Source organism: Schistocerca americana, chromosome 3 (genome assembly GCF_021461395.2).
Source record: "Schistocerca americana isolate TAMUIC-IGC-003095 chromosome 3, iqSchAmer2.1, whole genome shotgun sequence".
NCBI classification, from domain to species: domain Eukaryota; kingdom Metazoa; phylum Arthropoda; class Insecta; order Orthoptera; family Acrididae; genus Schistocerca; species Schistocerca americana.
The window spans coordinates 171,385,094-171,397,313 of record NC_060121.1 but is presented as its reverse complement, the minus strand read 5'-3'; the positions used below and the strand labels follow the sequence as shown (position 1 = coordinate 171,397,313).

At 42.9% G+C, this 12,220-nt stretch overlaps 1 protein-coding gene across 1 annotated transcript in view; it reads right to left on the bottom strand.

Moving 5' to 3' along the window:
- LOC124605951 (facilitated trehalose transporter Tret1-like) overlaps window positions 1-12,220 on the bottom strand; it is an 89,885-nt gene that overhangs the window by 62,465 nt on the left and 15,200 nt on the right. Inside the window, exon 2 of the mRNA XM_047137912.1 lies at window positions 5-295. Coding sequence (XP_046993868.1) covers window positions 5-295 — 291 coding nt within the window. The remainder of the gene's footprint in view (window positions 1-4; window positions 296-12,220) is intronic.

The following is a 12,220-nucleotide window of genomic DNA, read 5'->3' as shown; positions in this document are numbered from 1 at the left end:
GTACCTCGGCAACAAGGGCGCGCGCTCGCCCTTGGAGCCCGCGTGCGCCAGGAAGCTGCCGTTCTTCCACATGGCTGCCCGCTGCCCGCCGCTCAGCGCCAGAAGACGACAGGGCTCGCCCAAGCCGCACGCGGAACTGCCGTCCCGACGAGCACTGCCCCCGTGTTTAGATGCGGTCATGCATCTCTGGAGCCCAGCCGATAAGCTGGAGCCGCAGCCAATACGCTCGCGGGCCTTGTTTACACGCCTACTTCCTCCAGTGGTCTCGTGCGCAAAGCACACGCCTCCTCGTATCCTATATAGCAGACATATCTCTCCCCCGTCCTCCCAGTGTCCCCAGTTTCAAGGTCAGCGCTCTCGACTTTGAGCTGTTTGGTACATCAATGGAAAGACACGATTGCGTCCGGCTACCCGATAGCAGTTCTTGGCTTAGGTATAAGACTGTACCACAAATATCACATAGATGGTTCTAATGGCTCTGAGCACTATGGGACTTAACATCTGAGGTCATCAGTGCCCTAGAACTTAGAACTCCTTAAACCTAACTAACCTAAGGACATCACACACATCCATGCCCGAGGCAGGATTCGAACCTGCGACCGAAGCGGTCACGCGGTTCCAGACTGACGCGCCTAGAACCGCTCGGCCACACCGACCGGCTATCACATAGAAGCGTACACCGATTGGTATCTAACCACAAAATTATTTGTCCCCTTTCCTGCAACCAATTTTGTATTGTCGGCACCCCAAGTTTTATAACTGTACCATGATGAAAAAGACCGCTTCACCTATTCCTATAAATCATTATTTATCATCCAACTAGTTTCGCAGGGACAGAGCCACATATGACTGTAATTAAAGATTATGTTCTGGTTAAAACATCGTTGAACTGTACACAAAGATATATACGAAAAATTATGTATTCACATTTATTTCATCGTTTACTTCAAACGATAACCAGTAAATAACCCAACATTCAATGTAAAACAGTGATAAAAATCCAGAATGAAATTTTCACTCTGCAGCGGAGTGTGCGCTGATATGAAACTTTCTGGCAGATTAAAACTGTGTGCCATACCGAGACTCGAACTCGGGATCTTTGCCTTTCATGGGCAATTGCTCTACCGACTGAGCTACCCACGCACGACCCTCAACCTCTCCTCAGAGCTTCAATTCTTCTCTCGTCTCCTACCTTCAAATTTTCACAGAAGCTCTTCTGCGATCCTTGCAGAATAGCACTCTTGGAAGGAACGATATTTGCGGAGACATGGCTTAGCCACAGCCTGGGGCCATCCACTGCAGAGTAAAACTTTCATTCTGGAAACATCCCCCAGGCTGTGGCTGAAGGTTTGGAAGGTAGGAAGCGAGGTACTGCGAGAACTGAAGCTGTGAGGAGGGGTCGTGAGTCGTGCTTTGGTAGCTCAGTCAGTGGAGCACTTGCCCGCGCAAGGCAAAGGTCCCGAGTTCGAGCCTCTGTCCGGCACACATTTTTAATCTGCCAGAAAGTTTCAGTGATAAAAATGTTCAACAGTCAAGAGGTCAAATAGTGCATTTTAAAATATAAAAGAATGCATGGGATCGGGAAATCTAGAATAAGAATAAAATGGTAAACCATATATGTATACAGGGTGAGTCACCTAACATTACCGCTGGATATATTTCGTAAACCACATCAAGTACTAACGAATCGATTCCACAGACCGAACGTGGGGAGAGGGGCTAGTGTAATTGGTTAATACAAACCGTACAAAAATGCACGGAAGTATGTTTTTTAACACAAACCTACGTTTTTTTAAATGGAACCCCGTTAGTTTTGTTAGCACATCTGAACATATAAACAAATACGTAATCAGTGCCGTTTGTTGCATTGTAAAATGTTAATTACATCCGGAGATATTGTAACCTAAAGTTGACGCTTGAGTACCACTCCTCCGCTGTTCGATCGTGTGTATCGGAGAGCACAGAATTACGTAGGGATCCAAAGGGAACGGTGATGGACGTTAGGTACAGAAGAGACTGGCACAGCACATTACGTCCACATGCTAACGCCTTTTTATTGGTCTTTTTTACTGACGCGCATGTACATTACCATGAGGGGTGAGGTACACGTACACACGTGGTTTCCGTTTACAATTACGGAGTGGAATAGAGTGTGTCCCGACATGTCAGGCCAATAGATGTTCAATGTGGTGGCCATCATTTGCTGCACACAATTGCAATCTCTGGCGTAATGAATGTCGTACACGCCGCAGTACATCTGGTGTAATTTCGTCGCAGGCTGCCACAATACGTTGTTTCATATCCTCTGGGGTTGTAGGCACATCACGCTACACATTCTCCTCTAACGTACCCCACAGAAAGAAGTCCAGAGGTGTAAGATCAGGAGAACGGGCTGGCCAATTTATGCGTCCTCCACGTCCTATGAAACGCCCGTCGAACATCCTGTCAAGGGTCATCCTAGTGTTAATTGCGGAATGTGCAAGTGCACCATCATGCTGATACGACATACGTCGACACGTTTCCAGTGGGACATTTTCGAGCAACGTTGGCAGATCATTCTGCAGAAACGCGATGTATGTTGCAGCTGTTTGGGCCCCTGCAATGAGGTGAGGACAATGTTTCAAGCGTCAACTTTAGGTTACAATATCTCCGGATGTAATTAACATTTTACAATGCAACAAATGGCTCTGATTACGTATTTGTTTATATGTTCAGATGTGCTAACAAAACTAACGTGGTTCCATTTAAAAAAAAAGTAGGTTTGTGTTAAAAAACATACTTCCGTGCATTTTTGTATGGTTTGTATTAGATAATTACACTAGCCCCTCTCCTCACGTTCGGTATGTGGAATCGGTTCGTCAGTATTTGATGTGGTTTACGAAATATATCCAGCGGTAACGTTAGGTGACTCACCCTGTATATACAGGGTGATTCAAAAAGAATACCACAACTTTAAAAATGTGTATTTAATGAAAGAAACATAATATAACCTTCTGTTATACATCATTACAAAGAGTATTTAAAAAGTTTTTTTTTTCACTCAAAAACAAGTTCAGAGATGTTCAATATGGCCCCCTCCAGACACTCGAGCAACATCAACCCGATACTCCAACTCGTTCCACACTCTCTGTAGCATATCAGGCGTAACAGTTTGGGTAGCTGCTGTTATTTCTCGTTTCAAATCTTCAATGGTGGCTGGGAGAGGTGGCCGAAACACCATATCCTTAACATACCCCCATAAGAAAAAATCGCAGGGGGTAAGATCAGGGCTTCTTGGAGGCCAGTGATGAAGTGCTCTGTCACGGGCTGCCTGGCGGCCGATCCATCGCCTCGGGTAGTTGACGTTCAGGTAGTTACGGACAGATAAGTGCCAATGTGGTGGCGCTCCATCCTGCTGAAATATGAATTGTTGTGCTTCTTGTTCGAGCTGAGGGAACAGCCAATTCTCTAACATCTCCAGATACTGTAGTCCAGTTACAGTAGCACCTTCGAAGAAAAAGGGACCAAAAACTTTATTGGCTGAAATGGCACAGAAAACGTTCACCTTAGGCGAGTCACGTTCATACTGAGTTGTTTCCCGCGGATTCTCAGTGCCCCATATACAGACATTGTGACGGTTGACTTTCCCGTTAGTGTGAAAGTTGCTTCATCACTAAACACAATCTTTGAAACGAAAGATTCATCTGTTTCCATTTGAGCAAGGATAAAATCACAGAAATCGATTCTTTTAATCTTATCAGCTGCAGACAGTGCTTGAACCAATTTCAGACGATAAGGTTTCATAACTAACCTTTTTCGTAGGACTCTCCATACAGTTGATTGTGGAAATTGCAGCTCTCTGCTAGCTCTGCGAGTCGATTTTCCTGGGCTGCGAACAAATTTTTGCTGGATGCGTGCTACATTTTCATCACTCGTTCTCGGCCGTCCAGAACTTTTCCCTTTGCACAAACACCCATTCTCTGTAAACTGTTTATACCAACGTTTAATACACCACCTATCAGGAGGTTTAACACCATACTTCGTTCGAAATGCACGCTGAACAACTGTCGTCGATTCACTTCTGCCGTACTCAATAACACAAAAAGCTTTCTGTTGAGCGGTCGCCATCTTAGCATCAACTGACGTTGACGCCTAGTCAACAGCGCCTCAAGCGAACAAATGTACAACTAAATGAAACTTAGCTCCCTTAATTCGCCGACAGATAGTGCTTAGCTCTGCCTTTTGTCGTTGCAGAGTTTTAAATTCCTAAAGTTGTGGTATTCTTTTTGAATCACCCTGTATATATATATATATATATATATATATATATATATATATATATATATATGTGTGTGTGTGTGTGTGTGCGTAGATGGAGAAAGCTACGTTCACACTAGCAAGGTAAAATAAATCTTATAAAGCAGAGCTTGTATGATTTTACGCTAGAGAACGTAGGTCAAGTTCAGATAAAATGCTGCTTAAAATACAGACCATCATCTACATCAAAGGAGGAACGGAGAAAGAAAACTTAAAATCTTATATGGGAATACCAAAGGCATAGCCGGCCGGGGTGGCCGAGCGGTTCTAGGCACTACAGTCGCAGGTTCGAATCCTGCCTCGGGCTTGGATGTGTGTCATGTCCTTAGGTTAGTTACGTTTAAGAAGTTCTAAGTTCTAGGGGACTGATGACCTTAGAAGTTAAGTCCCATGGTGCTCAGAACCATTTGAGTCATTTTTTTGAACCAAAGGCATAACATCGTTCGGACAACATGAAGTCTGAAGTGACCACCTAGACGAACGGAGCTGAACCGTTGATCACTGAAGACTTCATCTTGTTCACCAAGGTGTTATGGCTTTGGAATGTCCATATAAGATCTTAAGTTTTCCTTTCTCGAGTCCATCTTTTATCTAGATGATGGTCTGCTCCGTAAGCAACATTTTATCTAGACAAGTCCTTCATTCCCTGTCGTACAGTTACGTACGCTCCGATTTATGAGATTTCTTTTACATTAGTAGTTGAAGGTGCATTTTATCACCTACACATAATTTGTTTTGCAATTTTACAGTCCATCTCGTTTATCGCATTATCCTTATTCTAGGTTACCTGGATCTGGATGTTCTTCCTTGCATTCTGGCTTTCCCCAGTCTTTCTTTTATTTAGATAGTCTATTTTGTAAGCAGCGTATGATCTAAACTTGACCTTCGTCATCTAGCGTGCAATCACGTAAGCTCTGTTTTAAGAGATTTTTTTCTTACCTTGCCAGCTTGAACGCAGCTTTCTCCACCCACACACATCATTTGTCTTATCTTCTACATCCACGTGGTTTACCATTCTATTATCATTGACAAAGAATAACAGTTGTGGATGTACCGTGGTGAGAAACGTGCATTTCGTTCTTATTCTAGATTTCCTGTAACAGGTTGAAGTTCCATACATACTGCTATATTTTAAACTGAACTATCGACATCCTGACGACTCAACACTTTTATCACAACTGGACAAAGTATGTTGAGTCATCTACTGGTTATGTTTGAAATAAATTATGAAATAAATGTGAATACTTCATTTTTCCCATATAGCGTTGTGTATTTTTCATCGATATTTTAACCGAAATAGGATCTTTATTTGTTTTATTTTTGTTTATACATGGATGTATCCCTGAAGATGTGGTTCTAAAGCCGCGAAAATAGTTGGATCACAAATGAAGATATATCATACAGCCGAAGCAGTCTCCCATAGTACGTCTCCTTTCTTGTTTCGATCCCTGGAACGGGAAGAACGATTGCATCTATAGGTATGTGCCACTTTCTCTAAATTTATCACTGAGTCCCTTAAACACAAAATTCGCATTAGACATGGCACGCTAAGTTTTTTAGTATCCACCGGAAAGATGTTTTGTTGAGACATCTTTCTGTGTGGCCGATTATTTCGGTTGACAAAGATTTCAGTCAAGCGAGCTTTACTCAAAGACAGATCATAAGAAGGAACTGTAACCTACTTCTTATAGAAATAATTTACACACTCCCGAATTTCTCGACCGAGCGAGGTGATGCTATGAGTTTGATAGTTCCCTATATCGCTTCTACATATGCACATCTGTACCCTGCAAGGCATCTTATAGGAGGGAGGAGGGGTGGTGGCGGAAGATACTTTGCGTAACGCTGCAGCTACCCCGTTTTACTGTTCTACATCTACATCTACATCTATACTCCGCGAGCCACCTTACGGTGTGTGGCGGAGGGTACTTATTGTACCACTATCTGATCCCCCCTTCCCTGTTCCATTCACGAATTGTGCGTGGGAAGAACGACTACTTGTAAGTCTCCGTATTTGCTCTAATTTCTCGGATCTTTTCGTTGTGATCATTACGCGAGATATATGTGGGCGGTAGTAATATGTTGCCCATCTCTTCCCGGAATGTGCTCTCTCGTAATTTCGATAATAAACCTCTCCGTATTGCGTAACGCCTTTCTTGAAGTGTCCGCCACTGGAGCTTGTTCAGCATCTCCGCAACACTCTCGCGCTGACTAAATGTCCCCATGACGAATCGCGCTGCTTTTCGCTGGATCATGTCTATCTCTTCTATTAATCCAACCTGGTAAGGGTCCCATACTGATGAGCAATACTCAAGAATCGGACGAACAAGCGTTTTGTAAGCTACTTCTTTCGTCGATGAGTCACATTTTCTTAGAATTCTTCCTATGAATCTCAACCTGGCGCCTGCTTTTCCCACTATTTGTTTTATGTGATCATTCCACTTCAGATCGCTCCGGATAGTAACTACTAAGTATTTTACGGTCGTTACCGCTTCCAATGATTTACCACCTATGGCATAATCGTACTGGAATGGATTTCTGCCCCTATGTATGCGCATTATATTACATTTATCTACGTTTAGGGAAAGCTGCCAGCTGTCGCACCATGCATTAATCCTCTGCAGGTCCTCCTGGAGTACGTACGAGTCTTCTGATGTTGCTACTTTCTTGTAGACAACCGTGTCATCTGCAAATAGCCTCACGGAGCTACCGATGTTGTCAACTAAGTCATTTATGTATATTGTAAACAATAAAGGTCCTATCACGCTTCCCTGCGGTACTCCCGAAATTACCTCTACATCTGCAGATTTTGAACCGTTAAGAATGACATGTTGTGTTCTTTCTTCTAGGAAATCCTGAATCCAATCACAAACCTGGTCCGATATTCCGTAAGCTCGTATTTTTTTCACTAAACGTAAGTGCGGAACCGTATCAAATGCCTTCCTGAAGTCCAGGAATACGGCATCAATCTGCTCGCCAGTGTCTACGGCACTCGTGAATGGTCGTTGGGAAGAAGGGTGTTTGGCCATCCTCCCTGTGAGATCGAATCTCACCTTCATGGTCTTTTCGCGCGACATACGCAGGAGGAACCAGTATATTGGTTGACTGTATCAGGAACGTACGTTCTCGGTATTTTTAACGGTAAACCATACCGTGAAGAACAATGCCTCTCTTTTAGCGGATGCGAATGAAGCTGGCTGAGCATCTCCGTTACTTCAATATTTTGTGCATGGCTGCGATTCAGCAATGGTCAGAGATCAGTAAAAGAATGCAAAACAGCCAACCAGTTGCAATAAAAGGTGGTTTTATTCAACCTTTGACCAATTATTTGAACGGATGTAAACCCGTCTTCTTCAGAAATACATGTAACGTGAAGACAATGTAAGACCAATAACTACAAAACCTGGAAACACACAGGTCAAAATTACGTGTCATACAGAGACTAGAAACACACTAAGTTCATTTCCCTCGCTTCATATTTTTTTGAACAGATTGATTTTACCCACTCTCATTACTGCATGTTTTTCACTATACTATGAACCAGGCATACTATTTCATCGTTACGTACATTTGTCACAGCGTGTTCACGCATTAAATTTATTAGTGTTCGTACGTTAATGAACTTGTGGTCTTGTAAGGGTTTTAATGTAAATTAGGATACTTTACTTTACAATAGCGGCCTTTAACATTTTTTATTTCTTAATGTTCTCTCACTTCGTCCCCCCCCCCCCTTTCCCCAACCCACCAATGCATATTCACTCACTGATCGTTTATGCCGCAAGTGTACTTTGATACCGGCGCACGTGCCGCCTGCCTCCTTTTTCTGGTGTTCACGCTCTCCGTTTCCTGTCAATCGGTGTTCAGCTCATAACATGATGTAACATTTTATTTGATTGCTTTTATTTCTAGATTTTAACTGTTCTTGACTGAAAAGCCCTGATAATAGGGGCCAGCATACCTAATAATGTATATAATGATATATGCTTACAGCACATACTCATCGGACAAATGTCAGCTCGTTTCATTATTTGGCGTTTGTCCAATGTGAAATTTTTGTAAGAACTTGTTTTATTCTTTTGATAATGTTTTATGATATACGTGATATTTCCACCCTTTGTGGGGATTTAGTATCTGTACGACGGATAGTTTTGATATGTATGTTTCCGGGTTTGTAGTTATTGCTGTTGCATTGTCTTCAGATTACATGTATCTCTGAAGAAGACGGGTCTACATCAGTCCGAACTATTGTCAAAAATTGAATAAAAATACTTTTTGTTGCAAACTGTTGGCTGCTTTGGGGTAATTAAGTCATCTCCGTTTCGTTTTCGCGCTTACTAAATGAACCTGTAATGAAACGCGCTGCTCTTTGTGAATTTTGTATTTTCTCTATCAATCGTACCTGGAACGGATCCCAGATCGACGAGCAATGTTCAAGTACTGGCAGTAAAGGATCCTGTGCGCTACCTTTTTGCAGCTGTAATTTGTGAGAAGTCTTCTAACGAATCTCAGAATGGCATCTGCCGCACCTGCGGTTAGTTGTATGTGTTCGTTCCATTTTAAATTGCGTACTACCGGATGTTAATGTACTCGACTGCTTTCAATGATTGTTCTGCAATCGGTAATCATACAATAACGAGTATTTCTGTCTATTTATGCACAACACTTTTTGTTTGTTTTTGATTATGTGCAACTGCCAGTCCCCGCTCCAAGTGTAGATCTCTGCATGTCTTTCTGCATGTAGCTAGAGTTATCCAGCGTTGCCATCTGCCTGTGTATAACAGAACTGTGTGCGTAAATCACTTTTGGAATTTCCAACGTTATCCGTAGTGCATTAAAATATGTCACGAAAAATAAAAGTCCTATAACACTTCCTCGGGGTACGCCCGAAGCAACGTTTACGTCAGAAGATTACTCTCCTTTGAGATTAACAAGCTGTGTTCTGTTTGTTAGAAACTCTGCAATAAAGTCACACAACTGGTGTGACATTCCGTGCGCGCATATTTTGATCATTAGAAGACAGTGCGAAGCTGTGTCGAAAACGTTGTAGAAGTCAAGCAACACGTCATCAATCTGGTCAACTTTGTTTACAATCTTGAGGGTCTCGTGGGCGAAGAGAGCAAACTGAATTTCTCACGATCCTTCTTTACGGAATTCCTGATGATTCCATTAGGAGATTTTCTGTCTCCAGAAATGTCATAGTACGCGAGCATAAAACATGTTCCACAATACTACAACAGGCCGTGTCTGTTCGGTGACCCTTCTTGGAAACAGGAATGACCTGCACTTTTTTCCGATTGAAATGCTTCGCTGCTCCAGTGACCTACAGCACCCGGCCGTTAGAAGAGGAGAAAGTTCTTTCGCATACGCCATGTAGAATCCCGCGTGGATCCCATGAGTTGCAGTGGCCTTTCCTTAGTAGAGCGGTTTCAGCTGATTTTATTTCTGTGGTCACGTATACCGATATCTGTAACACTGACTTTCGTGTGGCGTTTAAAACAGGAACCTCAGTACAATCTCGCTAAGTGAAACTGTTTTGGAAAAAGGCTGTAGCATTTCGGTGTTGTTTCTGTCGTTTTCCGTTTCGATGCCACTACGTGCACAGTGTTTCTGGACAGATGGCTTTGATCGCCTAATTAATTTAGCGTAAAACCAAAACTTCTTAGGATATCCTCTTAAATCGTAGATAGACTTTTACTTTCGAATTCACTGAACGTTTCACGTGCAACTCCTTCAATTTCTGTTTGTCTACGATGTCAGGATGACTCATTTGAAAAAGAAACAGCCGATTTACTTCTGCATACTTTTCCAGTCCGAGTTTGTGGTTTGTATGTAATGACCTCTTCATCGAGAGGACGTAAAGCCTTAGTGTCCCTTTCTTCCGAATTTGCTGCAATCTCCTGACCCTTAATTAATTTGCTTGGTCCCTCGTTTTTATAATTAAACCTTACATACTATTTCAACACCAACTTTCAACTAACGCATTATTACTTTTGTAATGCCGGCCGGAGTGGCCGAGCGATTCTAGGCGCTTCAGTCTGGAACCGCGCGACCGCTACGGTCGCAGGTTCGAATCCTGCGTCGGGCATGGATGTGTGTGATGTCCTTAGGTTAGTTAGGTTTTAGTAGTTCTAAGTTCTAGGGGACTGATGACCTCAGAAGTTAGGTCCCATAGTGTTCAGAGCCATTTGAACCATTTGTTCGGTCTACGCGCTCCTACCGACAAAACACGGTACTGCAAAAGCTCTGTCCATCAAAAAATTACTTCGGTTTCTCTTACTTATTTATTTTTGTACCACCTCGTATATGGGTACCTGAGCCATTATGCTCGGACCTTCGTCAACACCCTGTACAGAGGAGTTGCGTCAAACGAAAGTGCCGGCTGGTATGGCCGAGTGGTTCTAGGCGCTTCAGTCTGGAACCGCGCGCCCGCTACGATCGCAGGTTCGAATCCTGCTTCGGGCAGTCAGTAATACCATAGATCGTTGTTGCAATACGGAATCTGTCAGTGGAATTAGGTCTCGTGTGTACGAAGTGAATTCTGTGTGGATTCTGATAAGTGATAACGTTCTGTTGAGCACTTTACTTTCAGCACTGACGCACACGGAAAAAAGCGGGAATCTGATGGCTGACGATGCAAGAGTAAAAAAAAAAAGAACTAGTTCTGCAAGGTTCGCAAGAGAGCTTCTGTAAAGTTTGGAAGGTAGGAGACGAGGTACTGGCAGAAGTAAAGCTGTGAGTACCGGACGTGAGTCGTGCTTCGGTAGCTCAGTTGGTAGAGCACTTGCCCGCGAAAGGCAAAGGTCCCGAGTTCGAGTCTCGGTCGGGCACATAGTTTTAATCTGCCAGGAAGTTTCAATATTCGCTTCTATTTTTGCCTCCGTAATCTGATTTGATATCATATAGACAGACTGACCCTTAAAAGAGCTGACTGTTTGATGTTCGTTAGTGTCTCTTTTCAGTAATTACAACAGAAGTGATACAGAAATGAGCATCTATCGCATGCCTATAGAACACTTTACAGAAACAGAACGCTTGCACCATTTTGAAGTCAGTTACATCATTCTACCAAATACGAGTGTTACATATACGAATATGTCGCTTTAAGCTTTGGGAGAAAAAAAGAAAGACACTATTTAAAATGAGGGGAAAGAATCAACAAAAAGTCTGGATGTGTAATTGATGAAGCAGAAAAATGGATTAGGAAAAGATGTGGAACTGCAAGAGTCATACAATAACCGTAACATTACAGGGCCGAATAACAGAGGCTGAACTGAGCTGGACATGCAGTGAGAAAACCAGAGCATAGGGTACCTAAAAAAGTACTCTGTATGTAGAAAAATTGATGGAACATGAGGACGGAGATCCAGCAACGGATTGCAAGTAAAGTTCCGACATGAAAAAGCTGCCGAAAAATGCTCCTATCGGAGCACGAAAAGGACGAATATGCTCCTGTTTAAAATACTCGGACAGAAAAGTATGATACTAGCTGTCTCATTCTACCTTTCTGAGCACCTTTAAAAGTTTTCCCAGAAATTTAGGTGTGCGAACATAATCGAGCTCTTTCTAACATGCAACTCACTTCTCACTCTCACGTGCTGCCCTAAGACTAACTCACTTACACTCATTAGTACAGTGCTGTAAGTCGCTCATAGCCACCCACATCCACTTGTCAATTCTTACTCATTAATTCACCCCAACTCATTGTCAGTATCTCCTCGTGTCTCTCTGTCACTGTCTCCTGTCTCACAGTCACAATCTCCTTCGTTCAGTGCCACTACTACTGTCCTCTTTCACTATCTCTGTCTCCATCTTGGTCTCTCTTTCTGCTACTACCTCATTCACTCCCTCCCACTGCTGATGTCTCTTCTCAGTGCCACTATCTTTTTCTTGCTCACTGTCATGGTGTACACGCTGTATCACATTA